Source organism: Pollicipes pollicipes, unplaced genomic scaffold (assembly GCF_011947565.3).
Source record: "Pollicipes pollicipes isolate AB1234 unplaced genomic scaffold, Ppol_2.1 Scaffold_6686;HRSCAF=7923_pilon_pilon_pilon, whole genome shotgun sequence".
NCBI classification, from domain to species: Eukaryota; Metazoa; Arthropoda; class Thecostraca; order Pollicipedomorpha; family Pollicipedidae; genus Pollicipes; species Pollicipes pollicipes.
Genome location: NW_023596921.1, coordinates 16812550 through 16827098, shown reverse-complemented (window position 1 = coordinate 16827098; position 14549 = coordinate 16812550). Strand labels below are relative to the sequence as shown.

General features: G+C 51.1%; 1 protein-coding gene across 1 annotated transcript in view; it reads left to right on the top strand.

Annotated features, from left to right (window-relative positions):
* LOC119107977 (gamma-aminobutyric acid type B receptor subunit 2) overlaps positions 1-5930 on the top strand; it is a 100801-nt gene extending 94871 nt beyond the window's left edge. The window contains exons 16-19 of the mRNA XM_037231565.1: positions 629-708; positions 2761-2917; positions 5357-5553; positions 5792-5930. Of these exons, the coding sequence (XP_037087460.1) occupies positions 629-708; positions 2761-2917; positions 5357-5553; positions 5792-5930 (573 nt within the window). The remainder of the gene's footprint in view (positions 1-628; positions 709-2760; positions 2918-5356; positions 5554-5791) is intronic.
* The last annotated feature ends 8619 nt before the right edge of the window (positions 5931-14549 follow it).

Sequence of the window (14549 nt, the reverse complement as noted above, 5' to 3'; positions counted from 1 at the left end):
GGAATAAATGTAAAAATAATGCAACAATGACCATGCTGTCCCCGTTCGCAAGTGACTATCAATTACTTTACTACTCAGCCTTATTAGCGGCCGCGGGACGCCGTCTCACGCCGAAGGACTCCAGACGGGCGGCGCCGACTCAGCTGCGACAGACGCTGGCGGCAAGCAGTGCAGCGCAGGTCGTTGATGACGGTAGCCGACCCTTGCGGTGCGTCCGCTAGAGGTGCCGCGGTCGGCCGTTGGCGGCGCTGCAGTCGGCCCCGGACAGCTGCCTCCGCTCTCGCCAGCAGTCGGTCTGTCCGAGTGCGTTTGGCGATCGGCTAGTGAGCCGCACACTGCGGCCTTGGCGCGGTCAGATGGCGGCTGTGTCGAAGGCGTCGTCCTCACCCACAGATGGAAATCTCATCAACCAAGCGTTCGCTGGCAAGACAAGTTTGGCGCGACCAGAATAGCGGCCCATCCATTTCGGCGCACTGACGCTGCGTTTATGGCGTGTGCGAACTGCACGCTGCATGCAACTGCACCCCGGCATGCGATGGTATGCGACGGGACGGCCAGCAGAGGTGCCGCGTCGCTGCAGTCGATGGGTGCGCTCTGCGTCATGTAACAGCGTTTCTCTGTTCGGCAGATCCATTCCATCATCTACCACGCCGACCAGGACCCGGTCACTGGCAGTCTGGGCCTCAGGGTGGAGAGCAACACCCGCAGGTGGGTGGCGCGCCCCCGCTATTGCACTGGCCCGGCCGCAACGGCACTTGTTCCCACCGTCATGGGACTGTTCCCAAGCTGCGAATGTGTCTGGGGTCAAGAAAACATATCCAGTCCACAAAAACGGTCCAGGCGGTGGACCCGTTTTACTAATGGGAAAGAGCCGGTTTCGGACTGACCCATCCGCGCATCTCCTGTGGGGCTGTTGCCTTGTGTCAGTGTCGCCGTGCTAGGCCCAGCGGTGGGGCCAGTGTCGCCTCACTTCACAGAGAAATCCACCAGTGTTACCCTGCTGGGCCCAGCGGCGGGGCTGGTGTCGCCTCACTTCACAGATAAATCCACCAGTGTTACCCTGCTGGGCCCAGGAGCTGGGCTGGTGTCGCCTTACTTCGCGGAGAGATGCACCAGTGTTGCCCTGCCGGGCCCAGGGACTGGGCCGGGGTCTCCTCCCTTCGCAGGAGAGATCCACCAGTGTTACCCTGCTGGGCCCAGGGGCTGGGCCGGGGTCTCCTCCCTTCGCGGAGAGATCCACCAGTGTTACCCTGCTGGGCCCAGGGGCTGGGCCGGGGTCTCCTCCCTTCGCGGAGAGATCCACCAGTGTTACCCTGCTGGGCCCAGGGGCTGGGCTGGTGTCGCCTTACTTCGCGGATAGATGCACCAGTGTTCGATGAGGTCCGCGATTCCTCGATCTATCCGCGTCGCGCTCCACAGTAGCCGCGCACATGTTTTTACATATTCTTGTTCTGCTTTTTAATCAGTTCATTTCATTCGGCATTGACAAGATGTGACTGAAAGGTATGGTGTGTTCAGTCTCGGTATTTTTCATCCCATCTCTTTCGAACAGAAGCCACTTGAAAACGTAGTTTCTTGCCTTATCCAGATATGCTTTCCTCAACGTTGCGTGCTACACTTTGATACTACGCGCTGAATGGCTCGATGGGCTAGGTTATCTGCCGCTAATAGAACGCAGCCTTCTCTGCTTGACTCGACTGATCCCAGATGGGGAAATCTCTCCCCCTCCTTCTGCCATCTTGTGAGCCGTAAAAGACGGAATAACAAAAAAACGCAAGAGATATGGATGTTATAGGAAACTACGTTGTATAAAAAACCAGGACCCGTGGTCGATATTTTCAAGGCAAATTGAGATATAAGTCAAAATTGAATGTTTGCATGGTTTGGCATGGCCTTCCTTGTTAATCTGCCCACGCTTGTTTGCTGTCATTGTGCTCAAATGTAATGTTATGAATTAACTAAGCCTTATTATTGGCGTGGCGTTCGATATACTGAGGATAATATACAGAGTTTGACTTCGTTCGCTTAAAAATCTGCGACCTATGATGCATGTCATGCATTGTGCTTGCTGGTGGTAAAATCGCAAGGATTTTTACCAATTTTTTAAATCGGATCTTACGAGCAGTGGTGTATATGTATATATATATATATATATATATATATATATATATATATATATATATGTGTGTGTGTGTGTATATATGTATATATACAATATACTTCAATATACTTCAATACTTCTTCAATATACAATATACTTCAAAATGTTACCATTGTCATCAGGAGCGTTCCCCTGGTGCAGACATACCAGGGAGGGCACTCAGGGGACACTAAGGGGACAATTAGGGGCACTTTCAATCTGAGGGAGGCCACGTTGTTGACTTCTGCGGCCTGTTACTCATCGTGCGTCCATCAGGGCACCCTGTATCTGTCGACGCGATCTCCTGCGTCTGCCCATTTGACCTGTTTGTGCGACCATCCATGTGAGCTGCTTCTGCGTCCATGCCGGCCTGCGTCTATCACGTATCCTTATTTATCACCGTGCGACGGTACGCAGTGCGTGATGTTACGTTAGGTATTAAGAGATAAGGACCAGCTAATTCTTGAAGAGCAGAAAAATTGAAAGCATTTACTTGTCATCTGTCACTCAGGCCGGTGAGGGACGACTCAAGGGAGATATATCTGTTTGAAGATTTTGTTTGCTTGAATGACATGTTTGGAGGACGGTGTTAGATCATCCGTTTATCATGTGCCACGCAGGCTACTGGTGGACGATCGTAAAGAGATCTACTACCGCGCAGAGGTGCAAAACCGCTGCTACCGGCGGGAAGTGATCCAGCTGGATCGTGAGATCACTGGACTGGAGCAGGAGCTGAGTGTGGCGCAGCGGTCGCCATCCAGCACGGGGTCATCAGAGGTCAGTGTGACGTCACCAGGGGCTAGCCTGATCTCTGTTTGAACTGTAAAGGGTTTCGGCTTGTCGTGACAAAGCGTGGATTGCCGTGACGATGCATCGCCTGTGATACTAAACCCAGCTGTGAGATCGATCATGGTATCATGATGAGACGTGCCTTGTGATAATGGACCCCGCCGTGAGATCGATCATGGTATCATGACGAGGCGTGGCTTGTGATACTGGACCCCGCCGTGAGATCGATCATGGTATCATGACGAGGCGTGCCTTGTGATACTGGGCCCGCTGTGGGAACGATCATGGTATCATGACGAAGTGTAGCTTGTAATGTCGGGCCCCGCTGTGAGATCGATTCTTTTGCGTGCGTGTCGCTGCACACTTGTTCCGTCCCTGGTATCAGTACCCCATGCTTGATAATGCGAGGAAGCCCACTACGGAATTCAATGGAGTTTTGAGTTACGGGGCACCCACCATTTTTATTAATGGATCTTTTATTCGGAAATTAACGTAGGGGCCACAGTCAGGTCAGTATGGCGTAAAGAAGGGCCACGGTCTGGTCAGGGTGGTGTGAAGAGGGGCCACGGTCTGGTCAGTGTGATATGAAGAGGGGCCACGGTCTGGTCAGTGTGATATGAAGAGGGGCCACGGTCTGGTCAGGGTGATATGAAGAGGGGCCACGGTCTGGTCAGTGTGATGTTAACATGCACCCGGATGACCGGCTGGATGCCCTTCGCTCGGAGGGGGTCAATTTGACCCCTAATATATCAGGAAATAAGAGGGCTAGAAACACCACATTCACAGCGTGTATTGGTCTTTACGTTAACTCTCTTACATCAAAGTTTAAAGTTCCTAGGTTGTGACCTTCGGGTCAAATAAAATAAGTGAAGGTCAAGCCCCAGGTTGGTCTCTTAAGTGTTCCCAGAACCTAGATACCTGTACTAAGAAAAAGATAGTCGATGCTCAATTATAATCAGGGACCTTGTTTCATCTTTTGGATGTCAGAGTGAGCAAATCGTACAAGACTGCTTGCTTTGAGTTTTGCACTCGAATAAGCGACAAAGATTACGTTAGGCAGTGTGTTCCTAAAAACAGAATGTTGGCCTGAGTCATTTTAGGTCAGTGACCTATTTTTACTATGAAAAATGCACCAAGGATGGATGAGGCGGTTCCTGTTACCAATAAATTCGAAATGAGCACCAGAAACGACCTCATATAGCAAGTCCTAGAGTAATAAAACAGCTTGGTTTTCGCCTTGATCTGACCTTTATACCTGATCCCAGATCAATGGGATGTGTTCAGATGGAACGAGTCTTTAGAAATTGACCTTGCTGAATCCATTACCTGACTTTGACCTGCGTAGGTCAGTGCCCTCACAAAGTACATCTACATTTTTGATACTAAACAATCCGCTATTCAATTTTCTACAGCTGTGCAAAATTTGGCGCGGCGTAGCCGTGCCCTTCGGAAATCATTCCGGAAAGCCTTCGGGGTCGATTTAACCCCGGTCCGAGCGCATGCTGAGAGGGGTCACGGTCAGGTCAGTGTGGTATGTACTGGTGGCGTGTGCAGTGCTGAAACAGTTTGCGAGCATTGCAATACTATTTGACTAGTGGGCGGGGGGGGGGGGGGCAACCAAGGGAACCGCGGGGTCTCTGGGTCCTGCTTATTCGGAAGGCATATATATATGCTTTTTAGATTCTGGTTTTTGGATGGGAACTCAAAGGTAGCATTGAAGGTATATAGAGACACTCTTTTACGCCCTTAAAACAAACGTTGCTAAAATTGTGCAGTGCCCGGCAATTTCAGCAACGTCAATGCTTAATACCATCAATATCTGATCGCAAGAATGTCTTTGTCGAACAAGTTGGCAGAAATTACGTAAGATGTCAAGTGTTTTAGCGAGGAGCATTATTCACATAGATAAGACAGTCGTATTGGCCTTATTCCTCGGAGAAAACCAGGGGAACGGAAATGTAGTTGGATTTCAGCAACATGCCTTTGTCGAAACAATAGCAGAAGTTTCGATAGCTGCTATTTCTTTTTGTTTTCGACTTCTGCTATTGTTTCGATAAAGGCATGTTGCCGAAATATCAACCCAACTATATTTCAATTTTCCTGGTTTTCTCCAAGGAAGAAGGCTAATGCTGCTGTCTTATCTAAGTTGGCAGAAATTTGGTAGAATATGCACGATGATAGTAGTGACCCCAAAAATACGCCTGCTGCTACCAAACCAAGCCCCCGTACTTAGATGCGGAAGTGGGCACTGTATTTGATCGTGCAAGGCTCAGATTTAATGGTGAATCACTGGCACAAGGAGGCACTTTGGTTCGTTATGATCTGCATGAATGTTTCAGCACACACATCTGCGATTCATTCAGCAAACCAATTTAGACATACCGGCCTCCTCACACGCCCGTACTGAGGGTTTCCCGGACCTTTCAGAGTGATCTCTCCGAGGTCTACACTTGTTCGGTGACGAGCCATCTGGCGGCTGACGACCAGGAGGCTGAGCTTCTCCTGATGCAGTTTCTGCCAAGGTCGGCAGCGGCGCCGCCTCCCCCGCCGCCGCCGTCTGGCCGCTCTCTCTGCGCCTCGCTGCCCGCTCTGCACCTGCCCGAGGGGTCGGCGCCGGCGGCGGCGTCGGTGTCGGCGTCGGCGTCGGCGTCGGCGTCGACAGTGGCGCGGATGCCCTGGTGCCCGCTGCGGCTGGCGGTGCACGGCAGCGATGCGCAGCTGTGGCCGACGGCCGCGCGTCCTGAGCGGCCCAGTCGACTGGACGTGCCCACCTACCGCGTCAGCGACCTGAGCGTCATCTCACCCGGCGCGCACTGCGCACCGCTGGAGGGGCGCGAACGGCGGCCCCAGCGACGCCCGCAGGAGGCAGCAGTCCAGCCAGCTGCGCGACGGCCTGCGGCGGCTGCAGCAGAGCAGCCTCAGTGACCGGTTTCCTGTGACGTACCGCATTCAGATCCGACCGCGGCGGACGGCCGATGCCACAAACGGTCGCCTGTATTAACGGCGTGCCGGCGTAGGAGCCCCTGCGCCGCAGCGAGCGCCTGGTGCCTGGCGAGCTGGAGGGGCCCGGCGGCGTACAGTAAGGAGTGCTCGTGCTGCGCACGTGGGGTTTCGTGTTGTGTGCATGGGTTTAAGCACGTGGTGAAGCAGCCGCGTGCTTAAAACGCACCTGGACGTGTGCGTTCATTAGGCAGACTGTGGGTCGTTGCAGTCGCAAGTCATCAAGAGCTGTGGGAGCGATGCGAACGCAGTCGGTACCATGTACGCCGTTGCAATTATGGGAAAGATGCTGGGTAGCTAGATAACTGATTACGGAGTGTGTGACGTGTCATATGAACGACATCGTTGCTGCTGAGATAGGAACTTAATAACGTCTGGCAAGATGAACACGCTATCAACGTCCCATACCTAAAAAACAGCCATGTGTGCATCTTGCAGTATCTTTTGCAATGTTTGCCAGAGCCTTTTGGGAGCACCCGTCATTTCCTGAATCAAAAGCAATGTTAGTTTTGTGGACTACCTCTTGGTGTTTACGACGTAGCAAGTCAAAGCATTCAGCCCAGGAGTTCTTGGCCTGCGTTTCGATACCGTATTTTAGAGAAATATTGCGCATTCAAACAGGTATTCATTGCACCACTTGAACTGTGTTTGTGCATTTCTTAGGGATGCCAATGTCCAGCGATGACGACAAAACCTTCGCATTTGCAAATATTTGTTGATCCTTATTCATGTCCATGCTTATTGTTATTGATTGCGAGATATTCGTACATATCTACACAATGCTTATCCGTTGGGTGGCGTACCTGTCCAAGAGCCTGACAATGATACAAATAATGTTTTCGGGGACTGTGGTACAACTTAAGAATACTGAGCATCTGTACCGGATCTCAAGAACTTAGTCTCCTGTTCTCGGCATGTGTTCAATGTAATAATACATATCGACTTGCCTGCGGCTATATTATTAAAGCCTTTGCCTTTTTCCTCATGTGTTTTGCATAACCTGAGCTTCATGCATTTTTTTCAAGTCATGCGTCAGCCAATGATACGCATGCGAAGTCAACAGTCTGTATACGCCATCGTCGTTTTTTTTACTTTTGCGAGCTTTGGTAAATCCATCCTCTTCCCACGTCACAAATCCTTCCTCTCGCCACGTGCCAACCTTATATGCCTTCTGAATTTCAGAATCGGTCTGATTCCACTTTGCAGCGACGCGAAGCCGGGAAAGTAACGCTGGCATGTTTCATTTAAATGCGGACAACTGCAGCAGGCCAGTTTTTGGTCTACTGCCATGACTTTTAGATGTGTATGCTTTACATGCAATTTATGCACGGAGGCCGGTAAATGGGTGCGAGCTTTTAAGCAAGCGTTTAACGTGTACATGCACCCTGGCACCGTGATCTATGATCGTCTGAGATCTCTTATACGGAGTCATTTACTGCGTATCCTGCCCTAATGGTAACATGTGATCGAATACCAAGGCATCCTCTACCAGCTTGTCTAGTACCCCCGGCGTCCTTTATAGCGGCTTAGAGAGTACAGCCAATGCGACACAGCACCGGGAAAGCGCTTGCGATATGCGGCTCCTAAACGAAAGGTTTTTGACCTCGGCTGCACCGATTCTATTGACACAAGTGGAATGGCAACGCCTGAAGTGAATGGACGAAGCGTCGCGTCATCAGAATTGATACAAAATCGCTGGTGAGCCGTCTTCGACGTGAGGGTGTGGCTGCAGAGTCGTCCAGGGCTGTTTTTTAGCCTGAAGATCTTGATTAGCTCGGTTTGTGGAACCAGAGTTCACGCGAGGCCGTGCTAGTTGAGTGAACCCTGACCTCACCTTTCGATCGCGAAATCCCAGTTTGGCAGCGACATGTTGTGGTGGAAGTTTAACGTGTCGTAATACCAGACAGTCCGCCCCGCTCTCTGAACTCATCTGACCTTGATCAGCTGCTGTCACCGGTCGCGAGCCATTCCAGCAAGGACCAAATAGCGGGCGACAAAGCGGGTGGGAACCCCAGAACGCGCCACGGATAGGTTCAGAGGCAAGTGCTCTAGCCGGCTGAGGTACGGGAGCGAGCGTATGTTGTACGTGATCTTATCGCGTAATTCCTGGTTAGCTGACTGTGTGCACTGGAAAGTTAGCTTTAAATGTCGCAGAGATTATGATGTCGTCGTGATGCGGAGCGGACATTTATAAAGCCGTTATTTCTCTTTCTCGCGAACAACGCGAACGGGCTCCTAATGCGATCCAGCAAAACAACGATCAGATCACAGTACTTCCGGGTTGAATTCTTACCAAAGCGGCATCCGTCCCAGAGCTGGATTTGTTTCCGCTGAATCTAGGTACAGGTCTGCTTCAAGGAGCCGAAGAGCTGTGCCACTGTCACCGGAAGAACCCCACTTTATGGGTCGGCTGGACGTTGTGGGGCCTAGTCGCCAACACGGCCGTGACTTGAGACCCGGTGGAGGTAGAATGACAGTCAAGCATGTCGTTTCACTTGGGTTCGTGTCCCGACTAGATGGCGGTCCTAGCCGACGGCGTCAGGTGCCGGCTAGTGCAACACGCGCACGTGCTCCATACTTTGAGGATATCAGAGTTCACGGGATGTCCTTCCATATACTTTAAAGTACGTACATGTGCACAAGATAAAACAACACAAGACAAAAGGCACGCGCGCTACCGCCCACCTTTCGCGGCGTTTATCGCTAGTCTCTGTCAGTCTCTGGCCACGTGTCCGCTAGCCAGTCTCGGGGCACGGGTGATCATCTCGATCTGCCCCGGTGGCGCCTCAGTCTCATGTAAGAGTCTAGTCTAGTCCAGTTTACAGTCTGGTCTACTCAGTCTAGATGTAAAATTAGTTTTTGTGTTTTTTCCAGTGCGAGCAAAAGGGGGATATTTGGTAACATCTATCATTTGGGCAATGGGATTCAAAAATGATTCATCCTTTTCATTCCCCTCGATGAAAAAACAGGTAACGCAAGCGGCGAATAATCGCACGCGTAGTGTATGTCGACTCAGCCAGTAATTTTGCAGGAAATAACATTTGCAATCAAAGTTGTTTTATCAGTTGGTATGACCGAGAATGGGTACACATCTGAACGCACGAGATGAGCGTCGCCCTGAGCTGGTGAACTGGCTGCCGCTAAAACTGACCAGTGGCAGGTTTAGGTATGTTGCGCCGAATTTGGAGCTAAAAATATCGCAAAATGTGCTCATGCTTTTAAGTTATTGAACCTTGATGCAATTTTGGCCCCTGTGGTGTGGTGGCTGTTGTGAATTATTGATCAAAATTATGATGTTATTGATAATATATGAGCCTTGTTTGTTCTCATCTGCATGCAAAACTGCATTAGCAACAAGCAGCAAGCTGTGCTAAGTTTCTAAGCACTGGCTGGCTTGTGACAACATATTGCACATTTTCTCCAAAGAATATAAACAAACAACTTAAGTTCAAGACAGTTAGATGATTCAAACTTGCTGTTAAAATATTACAAAGTCATTTACGTGGAAGCGGTTCGGCACGGATTCACTTGTTTTGCACTTGATTAACTTGTTCTCGTAAGGCGGACCGGACCGGACTAGATTGAGAAATCTGGGAAAAGCCGATCGGCGGGTGGATTGGATCTGGGGTAGCCATATTGGACTGCACTGGATCATGAACATTCGTTGCGGGAAACGCTCTTTTTCAGAATCTGCTGTCGCACATGCTTTCGATCTGTTCGCCAGCAGGAGATTCAGTCACAGCAGGCCTTGTGCCGGTGTCTCGTTGTGCGGCATGCTTTGCAGCAAACCGCAATTAGTTATAAAACGCTTTGGGGAAAATGTCCCATTGTCAAAATAGCTCACCAGTAGCATGCTTCTTTCTCACTCTAACTCTACCGTATACTCTTACCCAGATAAAAAACTTTGGTAACCCGCGCCTTCCTGTCCCATTGACCTTCTAGAACCGGTTAGCCTCTGACTGAGAACAGTAATGGGCCTCTCAGAGTTTCACAAACAGGTTCTCCTGTCCAGGAAAAGGAAAGGGACATTTGAAGCAAGCGCACAGCCATGGTTGTTTGCATGGTGAGCGTGCGTGCGTGCGATCTACCGCGCCCATTGACATGAGTGTATAAAAATGAGCAGCCGCAAAATAGTGATATACGTGCAGTGATTGAGGGGGAAACTTTCTCAGAGGGTCTTCGTTATGCTATGTGTCCCTACTGCCCTCATGAGCACTGTAGTTGCTACTAACACTGGTTACATGCCACACCATAGAAAAACAAATATTTGTTGAACACCGCTGACAAAAGTGGCGCAGTTAGAATTTTTGTGGGGGCGTGTGATGAGAACATGTCAAACCAATCTCTTTCATTTCCTGCCTTAAGCCAACTATGGCGTTCTTACACTCCATGCAAGATGTTTTACGCATCTGTGGCGCACATAAATGACTTTTTGAGTTAAAATTTTTGACCTGCGCCCTCTCCATCGCGAAATCCCGCACTTCCCAGTAAAGCTGCTGATCCAGATCCAAGTACGCATATTTTGCGGTAACCTATCCGCGTATTGGGGTACTAAAATCAGACCCCTCATGGACCGTAGGTACCTCAAGCGCATGCACCAGCGTATTGTGATCAATTTACTCCGCGTATATCGGTACTTACCATCTTTCCCCTTGGGTACTCGCGGAGCAGTCTTGTGCCCCCCTCTCCCCACAACTGAAATAATTCCTACGCGTTCATGTGATGCATAGTAGGGGGATCTAAACTGCGCACGTGACTATTCTGGCGAAGAAAAATGGCAGAGGTGGATATCGGAACACACGCATAACAATTGATGAAATACCGAGGCGGAGTGATGGAAAATGAGCTGTGGCTCAACAGAAAAAAAGACTTGCAGTTAAATGAGGTGATGACAGTGAAAATTACCCCAAAATGGGCCAGCAAACGGGTTTCTCACCAGAACTGGCACACTATCTCCTCAAAGACAGGACGCTGTCCGCAACTGAATACAAACCCAAACACCTAATTACATTTGCATCTGCAGTGATAAGCTGCGTACATACATAAAAATATAGCAATGCCCAAGTAGCTACTACCGCATGTGATATTTTTACCCCGGTCCGAAGGCAGGTACCGGGTTTCCTCAAGGACAAAGAAACAGCTGTTCGTGCACCGTCAGCTGCACGAACAGCTGAACGTGCACAGTCATTTCCTGCCCTTATACTTGAGGTGGCTTCCGCTGCATCCTGGCTAACAACCAGATCATGCATTGTTAGATTTGAGGGAACTTACATCTTCATTCTTTGTGGTCATTGTCTTTGTGGTCATCAATGTTGCATAAAAGCGCGACATTTATTTCCTTTTTCAGCGTGTAATATAATTTGCATGCTGATTGCATGACATTTTCAGCTAAACACATTGATTTATTCTGCAATCACAAGGCCACTGACGGACGTGTCTGTCCTGAAGCAAGACATATTTGTACCAACTGCTGGTAGCGGCAAGGTTGTTGTCCTTTATGATACCGGAACTTTAAGCAGGTATTCTTTAGACTGTCAGAAACACGGCCAGCATTATGACACACTCGCCTGCCCCCCCCCCCTTCCCGCTAACCCACGTGACACCCACAATGACTTGGCGCTTTTTGGCGTCGTCGCGGGCTCACTCGCCTGCCCCCCCCCCCCCCTTCCCCGCTAACCCACGTGACACCCACAATGACTTGGCGCTCTTTGACGTCGTCGCGGGCTCACTCACCTGCCCCCCCCCCCCCTCCCCCTTCCCCGCTAACCCACGTGACACCCACAATGACTTGGCGCTCTTTGGCGTCGTCGCGGGCTGTGGCTTTGTTCCCAGAATGTCGTGGCTGTCGCTTTGTTGCCAGGAAGTCGCGGGCGGCCGGCGAGGTCAGGGGGTTGGCCGGCGGTTGGACTCTTGTGTCCCGCCCGCAGCCCGTCCAACACGCTGGCCTGCTCCAGGTGCCGGCGGTCACCGCCGCCGGCCAGCAGCTTGCGCTCTCGCTGGTTGCGCCACTTCATGCGCCTGTTCTGGAACCAGATCTTCACCTGCCAGCAGCCGACCGGCATGGTGCGAACGCCGAGAGCACACAGATCGGCCCGGTGTGACACCGTGAGCACACAGATCAGCCCGGTGCCACACCGTGAGCACACAGATCGTTCTGGTGTGACACCGTGAGCACACAGATCGGCCCGGTGTGATGTCGTGAGCACACAGACCGGCCTGATACGACGCTGTGAGCACACAGATCGTCCAGGTGTGACACCGTGAGCACGCAGATCGTCCTGGTGTGACACCGTGAGCACACAGATCGGCCCAGTGTGACACCGTCAGCACACAGACCGGCCTGATACGACGCCGTGAGCACACAGATCGTCCTGGTGTGGCACAGTGAGCACGCAGATCAACCCCAGCGCAGCCGCTGCACTTGGCATGCACGCGTGTTTGTACCAAGTGTTTGATGCAGCTTAACGTTAATTACTACAGGAAATAGCGGAAAATACAAAACACTGAAATAAATGTTTTTTTATAAGGCACACTGATCGGGATTTAGAAAGAAAAACGCCCTGAAATATAGCGCATTCTCACGGACAGTGCCAACGTTGGTACGATCAAATAAATATGGTGCGCCAAACGTTGCGACCGTGTACCGTGGCCTTCGAATGTAACAGTTAGCACCACCAAGCTTGCGATCTAGCCTAATCAAATTCAAACATCTAAGGTCAGAGTCGGAGCCCACGGGTCCCCCACGGCCCACCTGAGAATCCAGAAGACCCAGCCGCTCCGCTAGTCGCACCCTCTCCGGCTTGCTGACGTATTTCTGGGCCTGGAAGCGCGCCTCCAGCGCCTGCCGCTGCTCGCCAGAGAACACGGCTCTTCGTAAGACGCCGTGACGGGTCTTGCCTGCGAGAGGGGCGCCGGGTGACCCTCTGCCGGAACACCACTCTACACCCCACCACAACACTGCTCTTCGTGGGACCTCGTGACAGGGCATGCCTGCGGGCCGGGCGCCGGGTCATCCTCTGCCAGAACACCACTCTACACCCCACCACAACACGGCTCTTCGTAAGGCCTCGTGTCGGGGCCTGTCTGCGAGTGGGGTGCCAGATCACTCTCTGTCAGAACACCACTCTATACCTCACCAGAACACGGCTCTTCGTAGGACCCCGTGACGGGGCATGCCTGCGGGCGGGGTGCCGGGTCATCCTCTACCGGAACACCACTCTACACCCCACCAGAACACGGCTCTTCGTCAGAGCTCGTGACAGGGCCTGCCTGCGGGCGGGATGCCAAGTCACTCTCTGTCGTTAGCCGCTTCCGGGCGTTGCTAACGCAGATGTTACACCGTTTCACCTCGAAAATTGCACTACACTTGCTGTGCGACCGTACACAAAGGATTGCAAGATCCAGAAGATCATTGCGTGACGTCGGACAGAAAATAACAAAGCAGCAGCTCCTAGTAGTAATGATCCCAGCTAGGTCACGCTGCCGAGTCACTGGCAGGCGGGAAATGGCAGCAAACGGAGCCAAAGCCACTATTGCTGACATTACCTTTGCGTAATGCAGCCCAGAGCGGCAGTGATTTGGCCAGCAATGGCATCATCTCACGAGGCCACAGCTGACCTCCCAGCCTTGAACGCACTGAAATCAGGCAAGGGCGCTTATTATAATGAAGCGATCGCAGAGCCTGGTATTGGAAACCAGCATCCCATTTCTCTCTGTGAAATACGCTATATATGTGTGGTACAATCACATAAAGCCTTTCAAATACTCCAATATCAGGTATGCCCTTGAGAAGCACCTTGAATGCAGCTAAACAACTGTAGGGCATGCACAACAATAATGAATGAATGCTCAATTCATGCATGAAAAGTCATGAAGTTGACACAACACGACTACACACCACGCGAAGGTAATCGAATTTGGTTGATGGAACTGGTCAGATCGGCCGGTCAGATACGGTACCACATGCAACGTCCCCTGTCCTTGGTTTTCCCTAGGGAACACTACTGACGGTAGCTAGAGTCAGCAGCCCTTGGCCCCTGCATTCCACGCCACGTTGTGTACATGTGTATCAAAACCAAGGAAATCGCCACTAGTCGACAATTTCCGAAGGTATCAAGCTGCGAGGTCCAAGCATGGATACAATTCTGCATGATCCCGAAAGCCACCAAAACTGGTACTGACGTGGGTTAGTAGTCAGGTTAGCTCAAAATTCCACTAAACGGCTATTGCACGTAGTAAGCATTGCTTAACAAAACACTAGGTGGTGCGGCTATGCTGATGATGTGACAGTGATTGTGGAGAGGATTGTGAAATCACTGGCGGAATGTGTGAGTGTGTTGCAACCATTCCAATCGACATCTGGGCTGGGAATAATGAAACTAGTCGTATGTCCCACGTGTGGGAAACGACGCGGGCAGCAAGGTTCCGACACTTCCCAGTTTGGGACCGAATGAAGCAAACCAGCAGTGGAAACTCGAAAACATGACTAGTTCAAGTGATGTAGACACACCAGCGTAAACCCGAATCACGAGAATCGCCTACGGAAGTGATGAGGCTTATATGTCTGACGATATAAAATGGCATACTCAAAAAGCATAGTCACGCAAATAAACGAAGCAGT